Below are 27829 nucleotides of genomic sequence, written 5' to 3'. Positions count from 1 at the left end.
TGTATTCACATAACTATTGTCTGTAATTTCACAGCCAGATCCATGGACAGCAAGTTTGATTTGCAAGGAATATTTACGGCAACGATTGGTCAAGCTCTATGTATAGCTGTGTTTATTAAAGCACTAGCTGCTTGCTTAGTAAAATGAATACAAAAATAGAGCTTAATATCTGCCTGCAGTCATGAAAGACTATTCATTTGCTAGAAACAACAAAATGTCAAATATATTAAAGTCATACGAATAAATACAAATGAATATTGATGCAGGATTTTGGTACAACAACTTATCTAAGACACATGTGGAAATACGCTTGGGAAATCATCAACCCAGTTAAGATACCCTTGAAACCGGTGTTCTGTGTTATGGATCTTCTGGTTCAGGACCCTTCTGAAGAGTTACTGTGGTGGATAACCAGGGTAACCCTGATTTGGATAAGGATATCCTTGAGGTGGTTGGGGATATGGCACATTAGGGTGTGGAGGATAAGGTGGCTGGCCTGGCACTGGTGAATAAGGAGCAGATGGATTCTGATAAAATGCATACGGGTTGAAGCCAGTTGGTACTGGTGGCGCATAATATGGATATGCCGGATAGGGAGTAGGATTGTGACCAGGAGCCTGTTGCTGTGGATAAGCTGTAGGTGACTGTTGGAAATTTCCTGTAGGCATTTGCTGCACTGCTGCTTGTGGAGGTGCTGCTATCCGCGGGGAAGCAGTTGCTTGAGTGGATGGGACAGCAGGCTGTGATGCTGTAACTGCAGGTTGTGATGCTGTAACTGCAGGCTGTGGTGGAGCCTGGGGATTGGCAACTGGAGTTGAACTTTTTGCTGAAAACAAAAGAAAGTTTTACCTGTGCTCATCTTCTAAAAATCATGGTTAGTCGTATGAGAAAGAGAGAAAACCATGCTTAGCGTCAGTAATAAATTGATGGGTTTGCGCAATATTTAGGACACAACTGATAGAACCAGAAAAGGCTAATTATTCTAATTATTTAGCTTAAGCGCCCATACTTACGAGCTGGGGGTGGTGGCCTGCTTGGAGCTGCCTTTCCTTTCTGATAATTGGGAGCTGAAGGCGCAGTCTCACCTGGCCTGCTTGCAATTTGCTGACTCAAATCCTTCATTAATTCATCTTTCTCAGTTTTGCGAGCAAAACACAAGTCACTGATTTTATTCTGGAACTTGACGAGTATTTGTGTCAGGTCATTATAAAACTACAACAGACAGCAAAAGATATTATTGCTAACACTGTTTGGAACATGAATTAAGCAATGCCTTTGTAATGAGCTGCGAAATCAGGAAAATAACTAGTAATATCGTTTTTCACTACAGACACTTGTAGTTACTTTTGCTCCACTTGTAAGCCGTCCTTATAAGAGAACAGGTAAACATTGTTTATAGCTATACGGCAATGAGAATGCCAAGCATAAATTTCATGCATCGCTGGCTATCATCACGTGATAATAGCCTGTGATGCCGGCCATTATCACGCCTTTGCACCGAAGGCTAATAAAAAGCTGCAACTTGCAATAGTCAGTCATACAACGCGTCCAATGAGTGGATAGATAACAAAATCCCACTAAACTAGAAAAACCGTTGTAAGAAGATATGGGCGCGCTAGTTATTAGGAGAGCTACTAAAGATGATTGTCATCACATTAGACGGCTCATACAAGAGCTCGCTGTATTTGAAGGGATGGAAAGTCAAGTAGAAGTTTCTGAGAAAACATTGGAAAATGATGGATTTGAAAATGCACCTCCATTTTTCCACTCACTTCTAGCTACATTGGATAATGAAGTAATCGGTTACGCATTGTACTATTATCTCTACTCAACCAATGAAGGTGGAGAGATATTCTATTTAGAAGATCTGTACATGAAAGAGGAATACCGAGGCAAGGGTCATGGAAAACAACTTTTCATGGCAGTGGTTGAGGAAGCGCAAAAGCGGCGAAGCGCCTGCATGCAATGGTGTGTCTTGAACTGGAATAGCAAGGCTATTGACTTCTACAAAAGTCTTGGAGCCTTCGATTTAACTCTCTCTCAAGATATTCACATGTACAGACTCACATTCAGTGTAATAGGCCGGATATTGACTGAGAAAGGCACCACATGATCTGTTACACGTCTAAGTATAAGCAATATAGTCAATAGCGTGTATAGATGTGTGTGTAACAGCGCATGAGAACACTGGCATTATTTTAACAAAATCTCAATATATAGATAAACGGATAGAAGAAGGCGACACAAGAGAGTAATGCAAAATGTAGCAAACCTTAGTGCCTTCCTCCAAGTTGCTCTTCAGTTCGACAAAGGCGTCAAACGCTGTGGCAAGTTCTTTGAGCATTTCAGCACGCTGGGCTCCAGATCTGTCCAACATCTTCTCTTGGCTGAAGGCCTGGTGGGCTGACTGCAAACCGATAGCGTATTACGTTGATAACTTTCTTACAGCCATCGTGTTACACGAGGACAACAATCTCTTCTCACAAGTTCTACTGACAATACGATGCATATTTTATGGATGAACTGAATCGTAGATTTACTAGAGGTGTATTAATCGTTGGCAATGAATAATATAAAAATATGTATATTAAATACAATGAGAAAGAGGATGATGCACACCTGAACTTGCCCTATCATACTTTCTTGTTTAGAAAGGCTCTCATTGACCCTCTCAGTCAGTGAACCATAAATTGTCTGCAACTCGGCAGCAGAAATGGATTCCTCATCTATAATCCCATCAGCAGCCATTGCTGCCACAAACTTGCTCACTAAAATACAGGAGGTTTAGTCTCAAATGTGTCATCAATCTTTCCTAACTCACAGAACTAGGAGCTTTTGTAACAATAGTTGGCAATGCTAATGATGCATACAATATATTAACTACAAATAATAATTGCTGAAGAGCTTAAAATAGTGCATACTCATATCAGAAGTTGGTGCTTTGAGTTCAGTCTCAATGGCCTCCCTGTCAGATTTTAGAGTCTGAATATCCGCCATGAGGGAGCGTAGCTGTTTGACAGCAGCGCTGTCATTGAGCGAGCCAACAGCGGAGCCCGACGGAAGAGATGACTGTAGCTGATCGATAGGTGCACTCAAAAGTTCAAAGCCTCGTCTGGAAATACCCAAAAAACACATTTTGCTAACTAATGTTGCCATACTGTGGCTAATAACTGTATCACCGTCCATAGTAAATTTCAGAACAGCGACTAATCCCTTATTTAGTTATAATGCACCATTATTATACATGTAGGGTTTTATCTAATCATCAGCAACATTGCATATTTTCTTTGTGCTACGATGTTGTTTTATATACTGCTACTACTCTACTGAAGCAACCATATTGTAGATGATCAGGCAGATGCAAAGCAAGTGCAGCATTGCTCTTTTCCTTGAGAAGCAAGAAATATGATAGGAGTCTATTAAAACAAATAACACAGATAACACATTAATTTTCAATGATGTGATTTCAGGTCCAGTAAAATGATTGTGCTTCAACTTATGTGGTCAATTTCCAGGCTGAAAGGTTAGTTGATGTATGCTATGGTTGAAGCATAACCGATGACCATTGGCATGGCTATTTGATTGTAAAGAGCTTTTTGTAGTACAATGAAAATTCAGCGAGTCAAAACCGACATTCCTGACGCAAACCGTTTTAATATTTTTCTTACCATTTTGCGCCTTCAATCAGTGAATCTTTGTTGAAGTACTGAAGTGACTTAATTCAATACATAGACCTACATCAACCAACAACGCTTTTTTGAGTCGATCAATCTATAGAATGTTGATGGAGCATTCGGCAATGCCCGTCATATAGAAGGACAGACAAACCAAAATTGTCTTACTGAAGCTTGACATTTAACATAGGATACATTTGGAATCTTTATGTGAATAAGGTATGTGTATGGCACCGGCATTTGATCCTCACATGTATCAAAAAATTAAAATATTTTGTTATAATAGTACATGGCCATACATGAGCATTGTGTTGTAAAGGCTCCCTTGACAATGAGTACCCGCATGTCTCTACAATGCATCATTAAAAAACGTAGCGCGACGTTGTCATCAATGTTTAATGGTTGTAGGCTATGTTAGCCTGATTTCTCTTAAATGTCTTGCTAATCCCTATCCTGCGTTTTTTCGTGATATCATTCTATTAGAGTCCGCCATCTTTGTAGACAACTTTTACCATTGACAACACGAAGCTTCTCCAATTGATTTTCACGAACAACGCTGATGTTCGCAATTTTGTATAGCGACGCTGAACACTTTTTTCCAGAGAATCCCGATATAATATCGAAATGACACCAAAAATACTATTCAATAACGTAAAGTGAACAAGAATGACGATTGTTTGTCTACATATATGGCAGCCTTTCCCCGAACAAGCGCATGTGCAGATGAAATGATGACGTCAAAAAACAAGAGATAATAATAGTCATGTTAATGGCTCGTTGTTGAAAGTAGTAGTAGGATAACTCCGAATTCATGGATACTGGTAGGCACTTAATAAATGCCCTCACATACACCTAGTCACCAGCAGATATAGGTAGGAGGTATTCATGTATCTGTGAGGGGGGGCCACTTAGCTACTCAGCAAAAATCTTAACTAATAGGGTAAACTAACTCTTAAGAGTGAGCACTGGGCAGACAGAGAATGACTTATTCACTGTCAAACATGATCCATAAATTCTTTCAGTAGTAAAGGGGTGGGACCAAAGGTAAAGAGCAAGAAAAACTTGACAAATGGAAGTAAGAGGACATCATATGATTAGTAAGGGTGAGAAGAGTTGAGTCAGAATAACTATTCCAATAATGCACGCAGGGGTGATGTGAGGTTAATTTGAAGAGCAGACATGAGCCAGTAGTCAAGCACCCACACCTCATTAATATCATCTATTCACAGGGAAGGTGCAGTACCTCACGCTAGCCTAGGTATAGTTACATTAGTATCACCTGCTTGTACATTAGCTGACCGACCATGTACTGGCCGCGGACAGACCTACCCCCATCTTATCACTGATCGCTGATACATGACCTTTTGATGGCATGCAGTCAAGGCTAGGCTATGCATGACAGACAAGCAAAATGGCACTAGAAAATTTTGTACAGATGAGTGCCATTTGCCATGCTCATCAACTCGAACAGTGACACGGTTGCAGTTGCGCATGCACCTATCTGTTACTCCAATGTTACTCTTTCATGTTACTCCAATGAATAGCACCAGTGATGAGTCACCAGTGATGAGTCACCAGTGATGAGTCACCAGTGATGAGTCACCAGTGATGAGTCACAAGTGATTCCGCTAAAACTTTAAAATAGCCTGACTACCTTATTAAATTCATACCACTAAATTGCACCTCTCTCCTGCCCCAAAGTAAACATACTTTCTCGAGAAATTGTTAATCAGGACGTTTAGAAACACTCCGCTTCAATTAACTAAATTTATTTTTAAAACCTTAAAATATTTAGAATTAATGCAAAGGGATAACCAAAAGGAAAGACATTATCACCGAGTTACACACTTGACACACTAATATACCCGCACATGTCACTGTCAGCAAAAAAGTAGACCAACTGAGTTTTACATCACATAGTAAAGTGCTGTTGTCAATAGTCGCAATGTATAAACATGTAGATATATCCTTGCCATACCATAACGACCAAAGGACATATATACTGTGACTAGACAAGTCTTTCTAATGCTAAAGGTTTAAGCACGGTTCTCACCCCACAGTAAGTAGCGGCAGTGGTGTGACTGGCGGCTGCTGACCCCGGCGTAGGTTGCATGATGTCGCCATATAACATATGTTATATCTTAACTCTATGCGTAAAAGATTCCGTTGCCTAGAAGCAGACAATTCCTTCATTGCGTGATCTCTGAACATTAGGCACTGAGAACATACAACTTTCTCGGGTACCGCCGATGACCGCAGACAGACCGCCGGCTGTGCATGGTAGGGTAAGAACCGGGCTTTACACTGAGTGAGTTTGTATAAAATTTTTTATAATCTTCAATTGCCTGCTATTAAAACTTCACCTATAGGGCGCTTTTAGATTCCTCAAACGACTCCAGAAGGGTTCATTTGACAAAATAAGGAAAAACTACATATCATTGAGTAGTATATGTGGTGAGGTTTCATATAGTCTTCCTACGCCTATTCTTAAGCTTAGAGTTATCCCCTAAATGCCGGTTTTTGGCCTGTAGAAAACACTGCTCATCTCAGACCTCTAGCAAGCAGTGTTTGGTTATGGCCTGTAGTAAGTGCTGCACATCACAAGTTGATGCATACACCTGCTAGTAATGGCATAACCTGTGAATCCTAAATAGGAGATACAAACTCGGAAGAGAATATTATACATCAACTCACTAAAACTAGATCCTACAACAGTTAGTCTATTCACTGGAATAGCCTACTCATATGCATTGCTCATCGAAACGAAAGCGAATGAGCGGATGCGCTAATACTTACATGAGCAAATATCGTTTACGCTGACTGACTAGACGACTCAATATTCAAACAAGATTATGTCATCCCCTCACATAGAAATTAAGCCTCCCCGCAGTGGATCAAATGTCCAGACGAACATTCTCTGGCCAATACCATTGACTACTGGCCTTCATTTACCACGGCCAGTAGTAAATGAACTGGTATGAAATGGTCATACCAGTTCATACCATTTCTTGGTATGAACTCACTTATTGCCGGAGTACTTCTCCTTTACAACAGTGTCGGCCTGCACAGCATTGTTGATAATGCTCCTGTACTTCTCACCATCAGCTCTGATACTCCCTGTTAGCTTATCTGACGGAGTCCGGTTCCATTTCTCTCCAAACTGTTCCTTTAGTTGGAGATCAGAGGCAGCCTCCTCATCAAGCATTCTGAATGACTGCAATCAACATAAACGGACTGATTAAAATCCACAATATCGGTCAGCTGTTCATCTAGTTGAGAGTGGCAGCGTACCAGATGGCAAAGGCTGTCTAGAAAAAATTTCTAGTGATTTCAATGTTAAAAAAAATTCAATTCATATGAGCCAAATGTTTGAACTGTACTTCATATGAACAACTTGCAAGCATATGACCATCATATCGAGTTGGTTAAAATAAAGTAACATTTTAAGAAGTATTTCTCTGCATGTGGCCCTGCAGAGAAATATCCAGCCAGAGTGTACATATTTTAAATAGCAAGAATCCCATTCTAAAGTACAATGAAGCAAGTTGAGCAATCAGCAAGGAACTCCAGAGCTTTACCAAAATCAGCAGTCATCGAGCGCCTGACTATAATCTATCTATAAATATATTTCTCAAAGTATGCCATTTGTCCGCATTCCAACTATAGCTATTAAAATCTTGAAATAAAGAACCCACACCAATGAAGAATTGATCTTGGACCCTCCCATTCACAAGTCCAGCGCCGTACCACTTAGGCCACAGAAATTGATTTGTTTGCTAACTGATATATGTTGCTATATGGGAGCAAACACCCAACGACTTTGCGTACTACGCAGGGTCATAGCATAATGTCACGAGAAGCTGGTAGCTCTCATTATCAAGCGTAGTCAAATTTTTCCTTGGCAATGTGCCAGGCTAATAGCAAGTAACAGGCAACTCTCATTACTCCTCATTGTTTATAAGATTATTTTTAATACCCCGGCAATGCCGAGAAGCGCAGCTAGTATATACATAAATGTCAATGTTTGTTTGATGGTCTGTCACCCTTGTGTCCAGTTATAACGATCAAAATTAAGCAATGCAAAAACCGCATGGCACTGGAATTGAACTCAAGAGGTTCAAATCGCAAGTCACTAACTAGCGTGCGGAACCACTAGGCTAAGCCGTTCTTAACATTCTGAATGATTTTATCTATCCTTATCGCGATTGCCGGTTACATGCTAAATATGCACTTTTTATTATTGATCAATATTACATTTGGCATTTGTTTTTATGATGAAAATTTTTTAAAAGCCATTTCAAAAACTATCGCCAATTTTTTTCAATTTGTCAATTCCAAATGTGCCATTTCAATTTCCGCTTCCTCTTAAGGTCAATCGCTAAAAATTGTAAAAACAAAACTTTTCACATTCTCGAGTACGAATTGCCTCTACGTTCTCTCTCCGTTCAGTCAGACACTTAACAGTATCGAGAGGTACCGGAGCTTTGATGGATAGCTTCTGCTGCATCAGTAACCCGTTTTTTACACACACTTATGTCTAGTCATAGTTATTAGTAACTCAACATTTTCAAGATTTTTATTGTTTTCACAGCTCGTATTAATTGTACCACACTTTTCCCACGATATGAAGTTTGAAAGTTAAAATAGTTAATGTTGTATATGTTAATTGAAAATAAATTTTCTGGGCAAAGACTTTTTTATTACCCGAGCAACGCAGGGCATTCATCTAGTATGTAAAATAGTGCACATGTATGTATTTTCATATCCTGTGCAACAAGATAAGACTAGAAGGTATTTAATTATTAAGATCAGCCTGCAGGTTCACCACAGCCTGTGGTTGATTCTATGTAGAGATATGACAATGATTGCAGGTGAATCTAGTAATTACACTTACTAACTCTCAATGCTAGAGAGCTATACATTTAGCCTACATGTTCTCTCTTGTCTTAAAATACAAGACCAGAACAACATGAAAAATAACTTGGCTGTAACAGCCATACATACAACTCAGCCGAACCGCGCCAACAAGGCATGATTACATATACCAATGATGACTGATGCTAGCTAGTAAAATAAAATTAACAGCATAACATGATAGTTATTAGCTCTCTGGTTGCATATCTGGATATCTGGGTTCAGGCAGCATAGAATGTTGAAGATCCATAGAGCTAACTGGAGTCTGGCAATACAGTGAGGCTCTACTACTGTCAGATAAGTACTCGTGCACGCCTCATAAATAAATATATATATATACATGTATATATATATATATATATATAAACGCCACACTCCTTTGTCTCCTGCCTCACACGTGTTTACACTACACTACCTCTTCAAGAATCTCCTTGTTCCTGTTCAACAATTCAGGAAGCTCAGAGATGAGGTTATTCAGAGCACTCAGTCCTCCCAGCCCCTGAACCTTTTCTGCCTTCTCCTTCACCGAGGCTGGCACTTCTTTACCGCCTACATCCTCAATGGCTGCTGGAAGGTTCAGCGAGGCAAGAATGCTGCAATATGAAACTACGGGGTAACAAGCTGAGAACTGAGAAGCGTGCTTGTTTTAACAGCTATACTTGGTATGGGTGGGACAGAACCACTCGCAGGTACCTTGATGAGATAAAGTGAGAGAATGATAGAAAGCCTTGCCTGCATGTAATCAACTAAACAAGCCTAAATACTGAATAGTGAAGAGATAATGATAAATGGGAGCGAAGCACAATAGGTGGCGCATAGAAACTAGCCGTCGCTACAATCGCACTTGGATACATTAGTTATGAGCCATCCCTTACGCAAGTTGTGAAGTGAGCAACAATTGGAAATGCTTACACAGCATGACGATTGTGACAGATAAATGTGTCATATTTTAACCACATCAAGTAGCTGGAAGAGTCATGTGATCAAAGGTGGCCATAGAAGGAATAAGTATAATGAACACTCTTCTTTCCCATTAATGCAAATGAATGTCTGTATCAAGCATAGCTTTTCCGTTTAACAGCCAGCAGTGACAAGCTGGCTACTATAATCTTCAAAAAACTTTAAACTGAAAAATTTGTTAGTGAAAGTTGTTAGTAAAACTATGAATGTCTAATAGACCCTAAGTAGAAATAATAATCGAAGGCCATTGGTTGACAGGTTGAAGCCTGTACAAATATGAACATTTTGATTATGCGAAAGAAAGTTATGCATCAATTATAATACATGTATGTACTAATATTATTAATGAACAGTCATAACCAACCGCTGCACTGATTATAACCAAGTGATGAAAGTAGCTTCAATTCTCAAAGTGCTAGTATTCCCACATCATAAGAAACTTTTTATATTATAGAAACTGGGCCAGTCTTTTAAAGACATGAGTTACAAAGTTATTGAGTAGCAGTTTACAAAAGCTTATGATTAGTTCATTGTCGTAGTAGGTGTTTGCTTGTTAGCCAGATGTAACCCAATATGAATTGCTTTATGCACTGTGATGTGTATGAATACCCTTAGTTAAAGCACATAAATTACATAATTTTTTTATTGTATATTTCAATACATCAGAGTCTTGGCTTTCGAATGAGCTATTGTTTGCCATGGTGAGACAGACATCGGTTGGTGTTTATAGGATTTCCCCAGAGCTCTACAGCGAAAAAGTTTACTGGCATAGTCTCGAAAATTGTGATGTCACAATTCTCATATTCGTTGTTGTGTGCTCTTACCGCTTATTTATCAACTACGAAAGTGACGATAATGACGCTAGTGGCAGGCGAAGGTAGGACAACTCCAGAGAACGAATGAAGATGACAAATGAATCAGTGCCATTAGTTTTCCATGTACATATTATTTCTATGATAAGTACCTCAGACTCCAAGAACCATACTATATTTTCCCGATGGTATTATGCACTAGCTCTTTATTTTTAATGCGATGTTAAGGGTGACGACTGAGACTAATTAATTTCAAGCATTGCGTGATCTCGCGAAAGTGTGATTGACATTTAGTCCTAGGGCCACGATTGACATTTAGTCCTAGGGCCACGCAACTGCAGGGCACAATTTATTCGATGTGATTTCATTACCTTTATCAACGACAGTACATTTATTGAAGCATAATTAATTAATCCAGAACATGTGTTTGTATTGGTCGGGCGTTAGCCGGGTTTAACAGCACCGATCGTCACAGAAAAACGCAGCCTCAATGGCAGCGAAAGGGATCGACGACCTAAGGCTAAATGAGAATTATGACGTCACATTTTGGGTACCTGAATCAAGCGTTTTTTTTGCAGGACGTATTTTTGACACCCCGTTTTTCATAGTTCTATTATTCTTTGTGTATTGAATATAGGCTCATTCGAAAGCCAAGACTGATGTATTGAAATATATAATAAAAAAATTATGTAATTTATGTGCTTTAAATCTTGGCCTTCTACTTGTTTTGCTGTGGCAAATTTGTTGTACTCCAACAAACGCAATGCTTGATAGAAAAATGGCACCTCAGAATTCAGTTGGCGGATAAAGGTTTTGTGTGTCAATGACAATCCAGTAGTACAAATGAACCCTAACCTCTATCAGCGATGCCACGTGGTGGGTTTGACGACATAGCTACCTATTCCAAATACTGACTAACAAATCTACATCACGCCTAAAAATGAAATTATCAAAATTTTTAACAGCTTTAACAAATAGATAGATCACACATAGCTTTAACACACCATAGATCAAGTAATCATTAAAAAAGAGAAATGGAAAAAATTCCATACATTTTCCATACAAATTAGGAATACAGTCTGAAATTCCATACAAATTTCAGTTTGTGTTTTTAATCTTTTACTAAGTTAAAAATACAATCTGAAAAATTTCAGAACTTTTATTCCAAATATGAACTAAACTCTGACATTTATGAAAGAAAATAGCAGTCTCAGAAAGCCTTTAATCATACTCAAATGGACTTTCAGACTAACGCATTGAAGCACTGCTTTTACTGTATGTTCACATTAACATATTGTTCATATATTAACATATTGTTCATATATTAACATATGTTAATATATTAACATATGTTAATATATTAACCTATTGCAAGATGTTAAGCATTATTAAAGATCACAATTTTCACCTGAATTAGATCAGCAGTGCTGAATCAACTCATCAAACAAGAGCAAACACTGCCATAATAAAATATTCGATCATGCCAGTCGATGATGGCCAGTCGATGATGGCCAGTCGATGATGGCCAGTCGATGATGGCCAGTCGATGATGGCCAGTCGATGATGGCCAGTCGATCGACTCTGTGTTCCAGAGTCTAACAGGCTCTATATTTATCACCATACCAAAGACCGGCTGTAACTTGATGTGCTGTAGACTTGTAATACCGTAATAATAATACTCATTGAAACTGCTTCGCAGCACTACAGCCACCCAACCATATTTCTTCAACGATATCAAGATATTAGACAGAATAACTAACCCATTGAGGGTATGTGTAGCCTCGCGTATCCTCCCAACCTCAGTGTTAATAAGCTGATTCTTTCTCGTCTCAAAACCAGAGAGAGCAACATGGACGGCGAGGGGCACTAGCTTGACAAACAAATCTGTAAAAAATAACAAAAGGTGCAGAACATGCACAGTAAATAACATAAAAGGTGATTGATAAAAACCCTTTAATCCTTGCAATAGAGCTAATATAAGCTCACAAAGCACAAAGATACGCTTGCTTTCTTTTTAAATAGAGAGAGAAGAGCGATAGGAAGTAATGCAGCGTGTGACTACTTCAAGATACGATTGTTCAAATCTCGACTAATACCTATAAGATGAGTACAGATGACTCTAACTCTCTACAGTCTTATTACTGTGTCATTTAAAATGATATCTTGCCAACCTACATGTAGATGTCTAGTATTACTCATTGTGTCATTAAAATTAAAAAATTTCAACGGAAATAATTTCAACAACTCATCCTCAAAAACAATATGACTAACAAATTAGTTGATTAGGATAACACAAATTTTTCGCTCCAAGTATACTACGTATAGCTCCAAGTATACTACGTATAGCTCCAAGTATACTACGTATAGCTCCAAGTATACTACGTATAGCTCCAAGTATACTACGTATAGCTCCAAGTATACTACGTATAGCTCCAAGTATACTACGTATAGCTACAAGTATACTACGTATAGCTCCAAGTATACTACGTATAGCTCCAAGTATACTACGTATAGCTCCAAGTATACTACGTATAGCTCCAAGTATACTACGTATAGCTCCAAGTATACTACGTATAGCTCCAAGTATACTACGTATAGCTACAAGTATACTACGTATAGCTCCAAGTATACTACGTATAGCTCCAAGTATACTACGTATAGCTCCAAGTATACTACGTATAGCTCCAAGTATACTACGTATAGCTCCAAGTATACTACGTATAGCTCCAAGTATACTACGTATAGCTCCAAGTATACTACGTAAAGCTCCAAGTATACTATGTATAGCTCCAAGTATACTATGTATAGAGAATAATCAGGAGTTTAACATAAGTTCAACGCTCTCGATGCCAGAGGCCGTGTCACCCAGCTTGTTGTATTGACACTGAAATTCTAATGCCCATGGTTTACTGTAGTACCATTTATTAAAGTAAACAGCAGTCAAGTTCCTGCTTCACATTGTTTGAAATTCGTGTCGAAGGACACAAAATATTTACAAACCCTATAGAAGTCTAGTTTAGCATGATGGAAGTCTCCTTGTAGAGCGAGAGTAACCATGAAACAAACTTTATCATTATGATAAACTTGTAACACAAAATTACTTAAATACCTACATTCTAGAATTGCATTTAAAATCTTCTATGAACCATTTAAAACGCTTTAAAAACATCTGTATTGTTATTGTAGACATTATGACAAAGTTCAAAGTCTATAAAAAATGATATGATATTTAAACAGCTGTTGGTGAACACTAATCTTCTATAATTCCAATAATAAGTTAATAACTGCTACGTCATAAAAGCAAAGATCTTGATTGAATAAAATTCTCACAAATTCACGCTATCATAGAAGATAGACATCTCAAACTTCATAAAACTTGCTAGAATAGGTTCTGGGGCTGTTTTAAAAAAATGATAGACCTTACTTCAATGGCGACCACCTTTAGGTTGACTCTGACAACATTGGCAGGAACAAAAAGGTCTGATAATCTGACCTTAATGTGACTCAACTACACTTGCATTCAGCAAAGTAAAGAGAAAAGATAACTCCACAATAAGCACCAAACAATACCTGGGCTAGAAGTGAAACTTGTAGGGACTGGCAATGGTTTGCCGACAACAGCCTTCTCAATGAGTGGAAGGTCTCTGTAGGGTGGCACCTTGTCATGGTATATGAGGTCATTGTCTTTCTTCACTTTCTGCAAAGCCTACAATTTTCGTATAAAATCTGTGTGACACCTAGCAGAGGCAGTATGCCTTTACTTGTCAACATAAAAGTAGTAAAATACACCAAGGATGCTTGGCACTACACACCAATCATTTCTATCTAAGTTCGGCCTAGTTCACAAAGCAGACTAACAGGGTTTGAGATGCTATTCTACGCCAACCTCTGGATGCATAAAACTTGGCCATTGTAAGCCATGTGATATACACACTGCCCAACCGGTGAGTGTTTTGGAGAGGATGCCTAGTATAGACATAATTTTGTCTAAACTAATAAATTCACCGTTAAAAAGCTTGAAGATATTTTGCAGCATATCAGCACCTTTGTCCTTAATTAAATCCCATAATTGAAATTTATAAAAACAAGGAATGCACATACAAGTTGGCTGAAAAACGCAATCAACTATCACGGTTTTTTTTAACGAATGTGAAACGATAGGGCCTGTTATCTATAGGCTATATATAAATCTCGCTGTTCTTCGTCTGTTCTTCGTCTGTCATTCGTCTGTCCAGCTATTAATTGCTAAAGTTATAGCAATGAAACATCACTTTTGCCCTGGATTAGAACTCACGACATTCACAAGTCTACTAATAAGCGTGTGTAACTAAAAGGCTAAGCTGTTCTTACTACACCAGTCGCTCTTATCAAATCGGTCGCTCTTATCATATACTGTATACCTTTTTCGCAAATGCAAACGCTAAATGTGTACTTTTGATTATTAACTAATACAACGTGCCTTGAAGTTACGATGCTCATGTTACATGATTTTTTCGCCTTACTTATAGAACACAATGTTTTTCCATCCTCACCATGGGGGCAAAGTTTTTTCTATTTTTTCCGTCCTACGATATCAACAAAAATTTCTCTCGAAATTAAAATTTTGCAGTCGGTGTACCGATTACGACGAAATAATGGAAATATGCCAATATCCAAAAACACTCCCAACATCTGAAAGATATATAAGACGCTCGCTATCTCAGTTCAGCGTTATTCGCTACAAGTTATAGTAAAATCGGATTCGAAAAACAGAACAGTGATAAAATTTTAGCCTATGACAAAATTGAAGTTTAGTTTAGTAAAATACATACAAAAACTTAGCTTTATGTATGCATTTAATAAGCTAAATTCATTTAAGATAAATTCAAAGTTTGTTATACGTTTGTCTCGAAAGTAAGAACTCTCAAAGTTACACACTGCACGTAGTACATTGTCATGTTACATGTTCTTGCAGTTTAAAACCACTAAATACACTAAAGTTACTGTAGGTAACTATAGTTACTAAGGTTAACATATTGTCTGTTAATAATTTTTAATATGTACAGTAAGTATATGAAGTTTTGATGATTTTCATCAGGGGGTATTTGCATTAGATAATTACTATGGGTTTCTATACCACTCTACAATATTTTTGTCTTACAATGCCAACACTGAAACAAATTAGATTCCTATAACTGTATACTAAATTATTTTTATTGCCATCGTATCATAACAGATTTAATTTAGCTATTACTTGCTAATTATTTCACATTTAAATTTAAACCCTTTTACAGTTGTTCTATTTTTTCTCTTAATTAATTTGTTTCAACTGCCCAAAACACATTTTTCATGATATGAAGTTTGAAAGTTAGAATGGCAACGGTTGTTAGGTGTTAAATAAAAAATACATTTTCTGTGCAAAGACTTTTATTACCCGGGCAACACCGGGCATGCGGCTAGTCATTAATAAATGCAACAAAACTATGACTAAATGCTATAGAACCAGCGTAGATACAATAGCACGGCAATTTGGATATTTTAACAAAGGGTGTAAGTTAAAAAGTGCATAACTGAAATTACAACAACTTTACGAGAAAGCACCTTGCTCATCAACTAATAGCTGTCGCTAATGAAGGTAGCAAATATGATATATAAGAATGGCTAGCAATCACTCTATGCGCAGATATAATAATTGGACTGTTTAGAACCTCTATATATAAGTAGTTGATGCAAACACTGACCAAATGACCTTCACGAGAACTTTCAAAGAAACTAATACTTTGGAAAAACTGACGGAGTTTAAAGCAATTCAGAAATTAACTTTGACTACAATGAGTAAAGATGTTTGTCACTTTTGGATGAGATGTCAGGCTACTTAAAAATGTGGTTGCGTCAAAAAGGTCGATTTAAAGAAATTAAGACCAATAAAAGGCTAAAACATCAGCTACAGTTTGATGTCATTTTTGTCTGTGTAGACCAATCCTGTCCAGAGATATATGCATTTGAATGAGGCCATCTTTTAAAAAGCTCATTCCAGCGGTGCTTCATTCGTGATGTAACTAGTGATACATCTGAAAGAGTCCACGAGAGATAAATATAAGGTTGCTTCATTAGCCAATCATCAGTACGAAATTTTTATATAGGTCGTAATAAATGTTATAACTCGTAAAACGAGTTGTCTGTGATCTCAAATTTAGGGATTTTACTCTATTATTAAATCGCATGGACATCGATATTTACTAAATTAATTAACATCGTTACTTTAATGAATTACTCGATTGACACGTTTTATTGACGAACAGAATTGTAAAAATTGCTGTGAAGTTACTGCGGAGGTGACTACGAGTTTTCTGGGCATCAGGTGGTTAAAGTGCTACGGAGGAAGATAGGAAAATAAAGGTAAATTTATCTTTTACTCGGAGTCTCCTATAGATATACTGTTGAGTTTACATTCAGATTATATTTCCCTGTTTGAGGTTATAATGTAATTTCCTGCGCGTGCGAGATACGTACATGTATGTACAGTGAGTTCTTGACGACCTCTTTTTAATCCATAGCATCTAGCAATACAATGGCTTAGATTCATGAACATACTAAAGGTAATATTTTTAATACTCATTAATACATGTACTAATTAATAAAATTATAACTTTTTGCTATCACCAATCATCGTTTCACCGAGTTATATTTGCTTCAAATTTTCTGTGGCAGTTTTATCTAGTAAATTAGATTTATGATTTGACTTTAGATGTTCACTTCTCACTTGTAGAAAGTGAAGAAAATCGATTAATCAATGCAAATCTTTAACTTCTTCATCTTTAACCAAAGCTTCGAATCGTTGGCTTGGCGTACTTATGCTTTTGTTAAACAGTTATTCATTTTTAAAATTACACTCGCAATGTATCTAACTCCCAATTTGAAAGCTTTCAGTAGATACGCATTAGAATGACATATCTATGAATGGCATATATTTATTGCATTTGTTTTACTATTACAGGATGTTTATCTGGTGCCACCAGCCGAAGCAGCTTTGTCAGTGTAGAAACTGCCATCAATGGGAGAGAGACTTGAATGTGTGCTGCATAAACCATGATGCTTTGTTTGAGTTTGCTGCAGTAGATGAATTTGTCTTATTGTATTAGCTGAAACTATGTGAGTGGCCACGACTTGATGGATATTTTTAATAAAAGCTTTATGCCGAGGTGAAATTTTTTTGCTTATAAAAGTTATATAATAAAATAATATTGTTGAAGATAATGCAAAACATGATTTGCAGAACATTGAATATATCATAGCCCTGTTGACACCTGTGCTGAAATCTTTTCTGATAGATGGATTTATGAAGTGCAATCAGAGCTGCATGGACAGGCACTTTTGCATAGCTCGGCCATTTGTTTAGTACTGGAATCAACTAATCAAATGTGACCAGTGAATTTTTTTCTACACATTGATACCAATAATGACTCGGTAACGTTGACTGACTATACAATGTACATGACTTTTAAGGATGTAGTTGGTTTCGCCACATATTCTTTACAAAGACGCGGTTTGCTTATTTTACTTACGGTAGTAAGAAACTAGTTTTCGGTGTGGGCAATGATATAAAGCTTTTAATCTTCAAATATCTTGACAATGAGATCACCTAACACAATAAACAACATATCAACTGATAGACAAAGAAAAATACTTTCTTTTAAAATCAACTCTAATTTGACGCAACCTCATCTTTAAATATGAACAATGGCTTCCTATCTATAGTCAAATCAAATATAGCTAATCATTTTTCTTTTACAAAACTCTGTTGAAACAATTTTTGCAATACTTGGAGACTTGAAACTGGTAAAACGAAAAACATTTTAATGTTTTTCAATGATATCATCACGTTTGCATTGTATATTGGTGCAAAAATTTAGTTAGATCATACATGACTTTTAGCCTACATTCACAGTTGTCGATGTGCGAGAAGGGTGTCAATCGAAACATGGTTAAAACTTCTTCGTTTCCTTCTGATTATAAAAATATTCCTTCACACCAATGAACAATGAGTTATGATACTACGATCACAGCAATTTATTGGGTAATACTACATGATAGAAATACCCTGAACTCACAGATTCTATCTTGGCAAGGTGTCGAGAGAAATCCACTTCCCTGCCAGCACGAGTCATTGCTGACTGAACTAGTTCCTTACTATGCTGAAGTCTAGCTATTTCTTCTCCGTAGGCCAACTTGGCCGATGCTGCTCCTGACTGGTAAAACTCAGCCATCCCATGGAATGCAGCCTGTTTACCTGCCACTGTCACTACCCACTCCTACGTTGACAACAGAGACTTAGTTGAAAAGCACAATTTCATTCATCAACAAAAACTGAACTATCCTACTGTAAACAGCATAACGATGTCAAGGCGAAAGACAGCTCAGTAAATGAGCGTTTAATACAGCTGAGGTAATGCTAAAAGTCAGGGAGTGTCGAAACCACATGAGGCTTTATTTATCAAACTGCTGGTTTGGCGAAGATTATACAAAGATAATCAAAGACGATGATAAGAGAAAACATTGAAAAGATGGACAGACGCCAAGAATCAAATATGTTAGAATAAATCATATACCTTGGGCCAGACATTCGCGACTGAGTAAAGCTGGAGGAGCTTGAGAGCCTCAGAATAGTAACAAGACAGCTGCATAGCAATTTTAGCTATTATACCATCCTTTTTCTTATCTGCAAAAACAAACGGGAAAAACGAGAGTTGAGAGACAAAGATCAAACTTGACGATAGTGTCAGTGCTCCCTCTGACAGAACAATTGAGTTTATTCTACACCATGGCGCAAAGCTTTTAACAAAACTGAATTATCTAAGGCTATAATATTCTCGCAAGGAGACATATGAGACATCATCAACATCCCAACTTGTGCCTATATATCGGCGTAAGATAGTAGATTGCCTAAGATGCATCAAAAGATGGCTAAGACAGTAATGGTAAAATACAGTGACTCCAATAATTCATAATATAATAAGATTACCAAATAATTCATCTTTCAGCTAAAGTTATAACAATTATGTAACAAGATGTGAGTTTTTATTTGAGAGTATACACTTTAAAGTCTAAACATGATAACTTTAATAACAGTTGATATAATTTTAAAGTCTACTTGCAAATGGACCAATAGGCCGGTATAAAAAATACTACGCAGAAGTATAAAGCCCGACAAACCTGATGTGTACAGTACGAAGCTGTAAACTTTGTTTTATTTTTAGATACATAATCTGGGAGTTTCTGTATTATTGTTGAAAGTGCATACCGATTAAAAAGGTTAGTTTTGGTATTATCTTTTGAAGCATTTTTACAAAACTAAAAACTCAACGAAAACATAACTCAAGTATTCTTGAATTCCGGAAAGACATAATTTGAAGGGCAACAACAATACAGCAGCTGCAGAAAAAAATCTGAACAAATATGTCATATGTACTATTTTCTACACCAGAAACAATTATTTAATTCTTTAACTACCGCAAGCCGATGTATCGGCTCGGGTTATTTTATCTTCGTGGCCGAAAGCCGATACATCGGCTTTTGGACAGTGCGTTAGCTTATTTATGATTACTCAGCTTTCGCTTCAGATAGACCAATAATATCTAGTCTCCATAAAAACAAGCTTGTTGCTAACGATATACACTAATTAGCAGGCCTCTCACTAGTGGCTCACTGATTATCAAACAGAAAGTTCACTGCAGAAAAAGCACGGACAAAAAAGAATACTGTGATCGTTTAAGCTGTAGAAGCCGCTAACATTCTTAGCCATTGGGACTCAAGTAAATCTATATCGAGTGATTCTGCCTCTTCTAGTGCATGTATTTCATGTGAAAAATTGTAATAGTATCTGAATATTATGGTGACAGTCAAAATCGCTGGCAAAATAATGTTGGTAAAGTTCGTAAAATTTGTTACCGTTTAAAAAAAAGTTAACTTAAAGGTTGACTTGCAACAAAATTCACATTACAGTTATTTGATATCAAAAGATTCACCATGTCTTACTCTGTTGTATTGTAGGTGCAAAATATGTGGGAATGTGATTACAAGCTCTTAAAAGCTCAAAAACGAACAGTTCACCGCAGTCATCACGAAAACACCGTATATCGGAATCCCTCCCCAAAACGGCTCAAATGGGAAGTAGATGAACACGATGGCTTTTGTTTACACTTTCATGCAACCTCATTTGTCAAAATATTTTCACAAATATACTTCACGCATTCAATAAAACCATATCTATTGCCATTACACATTTATTTCATCATCATCATAACGCTGTCACTTTGAGCAATGATATATCAAAACCTACCATAAAAATTTGTTTATTTTTTTAACTTTAGCTTGAAGGAGTGCATATCATCCTATGATAAACATGGTTGGTCACCTGTGATAGTCAAAAAATGCTGCAGAAATTATTCGCGCTGTTTGGCAGGAAGTATAGGTCACATGATCAGATTCCGACTAGACCAAGCCGAAACAAAACTGTAAAGTAGCGAGCATCTATATTTGATACGGGCTTTTCGGTAAAACCCGAAGAGTTTGTCATAAACTAGTGCTACGAGACGTTTTATATTGAGCTTTTAATTGCCCTTTCTATTCACGTCATAACATAACGTGTCAAAACAATAACCCAAATGTTTGAGAGCGTTATCAAAATAAAGAGATTCCAAACTACGGCGCTTTCGTGATGGATGCGATTAACTGTTTGGTTTTGAGCTTTTAAGAGCTTGTAATCACATTTCCACATATTTTGCCCCTACAACAATTATTATTACAAATTATTACAAAATTAGTGATGTTATGTCAACATTTGTGTGAACAAAAAAGATTCGAACAGAGCTAGAAATAAACTCGGTAGTGAAAAAATTAAATACAATGATAACTAATTTAGTCTATTGACTCAAAGTGTATTTCACTTCCTTTCATAACTTTGGCAATCTAATGACTGCAGCATTGCCCCATACTTTTACCTTCAATCTCTGCTACAGATCATTTGACATTGACTAATGATAAATATTAAAAGAAAGAGTGAATATTTGTCAATACTAAAAATATGCAAAGGAAACTAGCAAAGCTAGGATTGACGTCGGTTATTTCATGGGATTACAGTGTATTACTATGCTAAAAGTGGGTTATTTCATGGGATTACAGTGTATTACTATGCTAAAAGTGGGTTATTTCATGGGATTACAGTGTATTACTATGCTAAAAGTGGGTTATTTCATGGGATTACAGTGTATTACTATGCTAAAAGTGGGTTATTTCATGGGATTACAGTGTATTACTATGCTAAAAGTCGGTTATTTCATGGGATTACAGTGTATTACTATGCTAAAAGTCGGTTATTTCATGGGATTACAGTGTATTACTATGCTAAAAGTTGGTTATTTCATGGGATTACAGTGTATTACTATGCTAAAAGTGGGTTATTTCATGGGATTACAGTGTATTACTATGCTAAAAGTCGGTTATTTCATGGGATTACAGTGTATTACTATGCTAAAAGTGGGTTATTTCATGGGATTACAGTGTATTACTATGCTAAAAGTCGGTTATTTCATGGGATTACAGTGTATTACTATGCTAAAAGTCGGTTATTTCATGGGATTACAGTGTATTACTATGCTAAAAGTGGGTTATTTCATGGGATTACAGTGTATTACTATGCTAAAAGTCGGTTATTTCATGGGATTACAGTGTATTACTATGCTAAAAGTGGGTTATTTAATGGGATTACAGTGTATTACTATGCTAAAAGTCGGTTATTTCATGGGATTACAGTGTATTACTATGCTAAAAGTGGGTTATTTCATGGGATTACAGTGTATTACTATGCTAAAATTGAACTAAGTTGTGTTACTTTAAAAACCATAGGAAGTGCTTGCAAAAGAGTACTGATATTCCTCTGACTCATACAAGAGAGGAACTCGGGCACCTAGTTGAGGAAAGCGTGTGTCACGACTGAGACTTTGAAAAGTTTGCCGAGCGCCAAAGACTAACTAATTTCAGAGTTACAGAATATTGTCACGAGATAATGATAATGTAAACTATCTGCTAAACATCGCTTTTTTCCATAATGACATTCAGTGTGGTAAAGCACGGCTAGTGTGGAGCGATTTAAAGATGTTTATTAATAGCAGACAGCTAGCTGAAGCTTACAAGTGCTCACAACATACCTTGCACACATTTGAGATATATGCTTTCTTGTGCCTGAGCTACCATGAGTGCGGATATGGCAGCTAGTGTGTCAGGGTGAAGGTCTTGTGTTGGGTCGCGACCAAGAAGTGACATGACATTATCTTTGAGATATTTCAATATACCAGATGATTGCTGAAATATAATCACAAACAGAATTAGACATGAATAGAATAAGGAAAATGCTATTGGCAGTCAAAATATATAATTTGATGTTGAGACTAAATCCATTATCAATTGAATAATACATTGATATTGATTAATTACTCAATAAGAAACTACTTTGAAAAGTATCTAACATTTTGCTCCTAATATAATATGCAAATTATATTAGTATACGAAATCCACCACCATGAATGATTAAAATGTTTACTAATGTGGGAAGGCAATTTTCCTACGAACGGCTCAGTTAACCCTTTCAGACCTGTTCCCGAATATTTCGGGAAAAGTTGTGTTCTGCTGGGGCCTGATCCCGAATGTTTTGGGGTAAAACTTGATGAAGAATTTTGTTATAGCTGTATATCATGAAGTGACTATGTATTGACAATGAAATGACAATTTCTCCTCTACATGCTAAGGCTTACAGATTTTTCGAGTTGAAATTAATCCCATCAAGGGTAGCAGAAATTGACCAAGAGCAGTCCATCCAAAAAAGCATATATATAAGTGACTAATTTCCAAACTCGCCTTTTAAATTTTCTCACGTTCTTTTTTTAGGCCAACTTCCTATTCAAATGTTTTCAACCTCTTTAATCGATCTACCATACTTTAGCAGCTAGACAGACAGATAGACAGACAGAGCCACACTTCTCTAAAGGTGGAAACTGACCAGACTGATGAACAGAGCATACGTCAGTGTCAGTTTGCGGAACTCTTTTCTTTTTACACGTGTGTATATATATACACACATATAAATATATTTATAAATATATCTAGACTTAAACTTATCTGAAAAGTTGAGTTTTTCTTCACTACAAAAAGATGTGCTTGTCATAGAATTGCTTTTGAACATAAACGTAGGATAACTAACTCCTTACACCTATATACATATATTTGAAGCAGACTAGCTTATGTCTTAGAGATACGTGCTGAATTTAGGCCAATTTCTTTGCATTTCCTTTAGGCCAATTTCTTTAACCAATCAAATGGAAAGGCTAAAAGTTTATTGCATAACCTTTTACTGCATCCACTATATATCGAATTCCGATATATAGTGGTCAACAATGGACTTCTGTTTTTGCCTGCTAACACCATTTAAAAGTTTGCACCATGTGAAAAGGTGAGTGCTCTGAGTGGTAAAACTTAGTTTCAAGGTTACTCGATGTATATTTGCTGTTGAGAACATTTGCAAGAGTGAATGAGATGGTATAATTTTCTGTACCATCTCTATCTTTCTTCTCGTCGCCGCCTAACGCACGTAGTACACTTAATATTTCCCCGTTTGCCAGATATCTGCGTGTCAATAATTTTGCTAGAATCTGAACTGACCATTTTGTGAATAAATTGATGGCTTTATTCTTAAAAATAAAGCCATTATTTTCAAGTCTTTAGCATTCTTAAGGCCTTCCACACATTCCATTGGTTAAACTAGCCCCTTTCAAAAACATTAACCCCAAATTAACTTTACTGAACCTCCTATTTGTACTTACCTGAAAAAGCTTAGCAGATAATTTGAGCCCATCATCAGTCTCTCGGCTCTGTACTGAAGCCACCTGACTTTGGAGAGCAGCAATATTGAAAAGTAAACACACTTTTTCGAAAGCTCCAAGAGCAATGCTCAGTTTTGGTCTACCGCCAATTATAGAACTTTTGGCGAAAGCATCGTACCAAGTAAAGCTGACACGTACTTGGTCTTCTGTGAAGGGCAGTTTCGATTCAACAGCTGCTAACTGGTCATAATATCTAAAATTATAGAACTAACAATACAGTGTCTCCCCTCATCCAGTAGGCCTACGGTCCTCAACTGAATATAAGTGGTATTTGTCATGGACAATTTCATTTAAATTTTTAGTAACCAGTTTAACGAAATCTTAATTGAAAAAAATCTTTTTCTGCAACAGGTTTGCCCTATAAGAAAATCTTTTACATATAATAACTCATTATAAATTATAAGATATAATGGTGGGCTCGTAGGCCTTTCACCTGGGTAGAAACACGACGCAAGAGCTAGTACACATGCATCACATGAATTAGTAATCCATAAATATCGATGAAGCATGTAAATACTGTGCAATATTTATGCTTAATTACATAAAAATGTGATCGCTCTCATGCAAAGTTTGGCCAGTAAGGTCATGGCTTCTACATGTATATTCCATCATGTGAACATGACTCATCATCAGCAACAGTAAAGAACATGACGCGCGTTCCCAAATTATAACACATACATATAAGTTAACTTTGTTGCCTTCAAAAATGTTAGGTAAAACAGAATTATTTGTAAAAATAACAGCTTACTTGCCCACAGCCTCTATAGCACTCTCGTGTTTGTCATTGAACTTTCCAACAGCGTGCGATCTCATCCGATGAAACTCTGTTAGAGCTTTTTCATAATCATCTGGGCTTGTATCTGGAAACGTCGCTTTGATGAAGTTTCGTAAGGGTTTGATTAGATCAACTTCTGATGTAGATTTTGTTGGAAATGCCAAATATGACAACGCCATGATTGTCGTTTCCTTATTCTAACTGAAATGAATGTGATATAGTGGACAGTCCTCTCAGGCTTCGCGTTTTACATTGTTGTGACGCTTGTTTTGATTGGTCAATTTAATACGAACGATTTTGTTATATGAAAATACATGTACCCAACTTTATAAAAATACCACCGAATAGGCAGACACATATGTTATTGTAATATTGCATTTAATTCAGTCGCTATAAACTAACATAATTCATTCTAAGTTAATAATAAACAAACGAAAACTACAAATTTGAAGTCATAGCCAATAAAAAAGGTATAAAAGTGAAACATTAATTAAAATAATATTTACAGGTAATATTTACACTTTCAAAAAGATAAAAAGGGCATTATAGTTATGTTTATCATCCAGTATATGATGCCAACTTAAATAAAAACAAAAATATTGCTACCTATTTATTCTGATACATGTACATTATTATATACACTAAAGAGTATGTGGAAAGACAACTTCAAAAAGTCAAATCGAGCTAATGTAATCACCGGAGTCGAGTCTGCTTTGATGGTTTCCATAGAAACTCAACTTTGCTGTTGAGCAGCAGCTCTTTCAATCATATGGTAGCAAAGAATTTTGTTCATAAAACAACTAAGTTGAATATACGCGACTTTTTTATTCTGTTGCACATATCATAAATAATATTATCTTGTGATGACTTATTACAGCTTTTGTTATGAAAGGCCTAAGAGCATAAACAACTTTAAGAAATTTCGCAGGTGATCTAAAGACCTGCTAAATGATTTCTTAGTTACTGACGTGTGTACATGTATATCAATCGTACAATGGCAGCCAATGTAGTCCAGCGAATAACATTTTATGTGAACAGGCACCACATATACATGTGTTTATATTCTAGCTATTGGAGTCATATGAATAACTACAAGAGGCTTACATTTTGATTTACTTAATGCTACAGGAATTGAGTTGGTGTAAACTAAAGGTTTAGCACACGGGTGACTAATATAACCAGATGTTTATTCACCTTCTTTGACAATGCCAATTTGTGGTTGCTGGATTATTGGTTGTGCAATATGAACAAAATCATGGTATGAAACTTATCAGTTTATTAAATAATGCAGTATTTACAAATATTTGGACTCGAAGTAATATAAAAAAATGGTTAATATACAGTATCAGTTAAACTGGCAAACAAGCTGTTGCTCTAATCACTGTCGGATCCAGAAGATTCTGACGCAGTGGGAGAACTCAGTATTTCCTCCTCAGATGGAAGCTTCAAGAAAAAAGAAAAGTGATAGTTAGCATGGGCGATAATTATACAGAGGATTGCTAAAATGGGAGAAAGCTGGGAAGGAAAGCATTTCAATCATCTTTACTGAGCTTATTATAGCTAATTGAAACCATGAAAAAGTTCCTGCTGCATGAGCGATGAAAATGACGAAATACACACAACTACATAACAAAGGCGCAACACTTGCAGCGCTCTATGATAAAATAAGATTCATCAGACAAGGATTGTAACAAGAATCAAATACACTACTCATAATATACTATACAGTGCACCCTCAGGATACAATTACCCTGATATACGACTTTTTCACCTTACGAATTTGAACATGGTGAGAATAAAATTCGTGAGGTGAAAAAATCGTATATCAGTATAAACAAGGTGAGGTGAAAATTCGTATGGTGAGGTTCACCTCACCATACGAATTTTATATGGTGCTTTTATTTTATAACGAGGTTCACCTCACCAGGTGAATCTCACTATACGAATTTCATTTCCCCATATGAATTCAAGAAAAGTTTCACCTGAGTTCAAATTTGGCATTTGGTGTGCTTATTACGTCTGTCGAAATAACAAACACGCCGAAATGCGGTTCGCCGAAACCATTTTCAGAATGTTTAGAAGAGACACGATGACAGACTTATTTCATGTCAACATTCCACGTGGGAAATTTTGTGAAAAGTACATAAGCGAGTGCAAATATTCATGTTTAGCGTTATACTCACTTTTACTATAAACTTTTATTCAGCATATGTATATAACTACAAGTATCTATATTTAATTTGTTAGCTATGGAATCTGAGACCAATACAAAACGTTACAAGACGGAGGAAAAAATGATTTCCATGACAACAAAGTTGGAGATCATAAATAAATAGGAAGAAGGCGCCCGTATTGTTAATATTGCCCCGGATCATGATCGAAACCAATCAACAATTACAATTATTATTAAAAACAAGAAATCCATTAAAGCAAGCACAAGGAAGAGCTTACGAATGACGAAATGAAGGAGTTGGAGGTCAGCATTTAAAAAGAGTAACAATTAAGTGGTGACGAGGAAGTAGAAGAGACAGAAACCTACACCAGCAGAAACCAAGGAAGCAATACGTTGGTATGAAAACCTTACTAGGTTTATTGAAAATAAATATCTAGAAAAGGTTCTCACAGGCCGTGTTATGGAAAATGTTAATGAAAGGTGCATGAGCTATTTCAGTTAAATTTGGAGTCGTCAGAAACAAATTTCCTTGGATAGATTTTATTCAAAATAAGTGTTGACAAGCACCGATGATAAGAGTGAATCTGACAAAAAGGCTAGAGATGAGA

At 36.6% G+C, this 27829-nt stretch overlaps 3 protein-coding genes across 4 annotated transcripts in view; 1 reads left to right on the top strand and 2 right to left on the bottom strand.

The window, feature by feature from the left end:
- Positions 1-95: 95 nt before the first annotated feature.
- On the bottom strand, positions 96-25254 carry LOC137391124 (programmed cell death 6-interacting protein-like). The gene is made up of 14 exons (XM_068077488.1): positions 25022-25254; positions 24214-24466; positions 22546-22699; positions 18949-19058; positions 18451-18651; positions 13931-14066; positions 12121-12244; positions 9004-9181; positions 6698-6888; positions 2922-3112; positions 2620-2768; positions 2273-2407; positions 1014-1212; positions 96-826 (listed from the first exon to the last, which is right to left on the bottom strand). Exons 1-14 carry the CDS (start codon positions 25225-25227, stop codon positions 396-398), a joined length of 2658 nt encoding a protein of 885 aa, XP_067933589.1. The 5' UTR covers positions 25228-25254; the 3' UTR covers positions 96-395.
- LOC137391128 (thialysine N-epsilon-acetyltransferase-like) lies at positions 1595-2246 on the top strand. Its single transcript, XM_068077492.1, has one exon. The coding sequence runs from the start codon at positions 1607-1609 to the stop codon at positions 2111-2113; it is 507 nt and encodes a 168-aa protein (XP_067933593.1). The 5' UTR covers positions 1595-1606; the 3' UTR covers positions 2114-2246.
- Positions 25255-26314: 1060 nt separating the features above from the next.
- Positions 26315-27829, bottom strand: part of LOC137389579 (FACT complex subunit SSRP1-like) — a 39764-nt gene continuing 38249 nt past the window's right edge. For both annotated transcript variants that reach the window (XM_068075627.1, XM_068075628.1), the window contains exon 16: positions 26315-26491. In XM_068075627.1, coding sequence (XP_067931728.1) covers positions 26423-26491 — 69 coding nt within the window. In that variant the 3' untranslated portion in view covers positions 26315-26422. The remainder of the gene's footprint in view (positions 26492-27829) is intronic.

Source organism: Watersipora subatra, chromosome 3, assembly GCF_963576615.1.
Source record: "Watersipora subatra chromosome 3, tzWatSuba1.1, whole genome shotgun sequence".
Taxonomy (NCBI): Eukaryota; Metazoa; Bryozoa; class Gymnolaemata; order Cheilostomatida; family Watersiporidae; genus Watersipora; species Watersipora subatra.
This window is presented reverse-complemented; position numbering and strand designations above follow the sequence as displayed.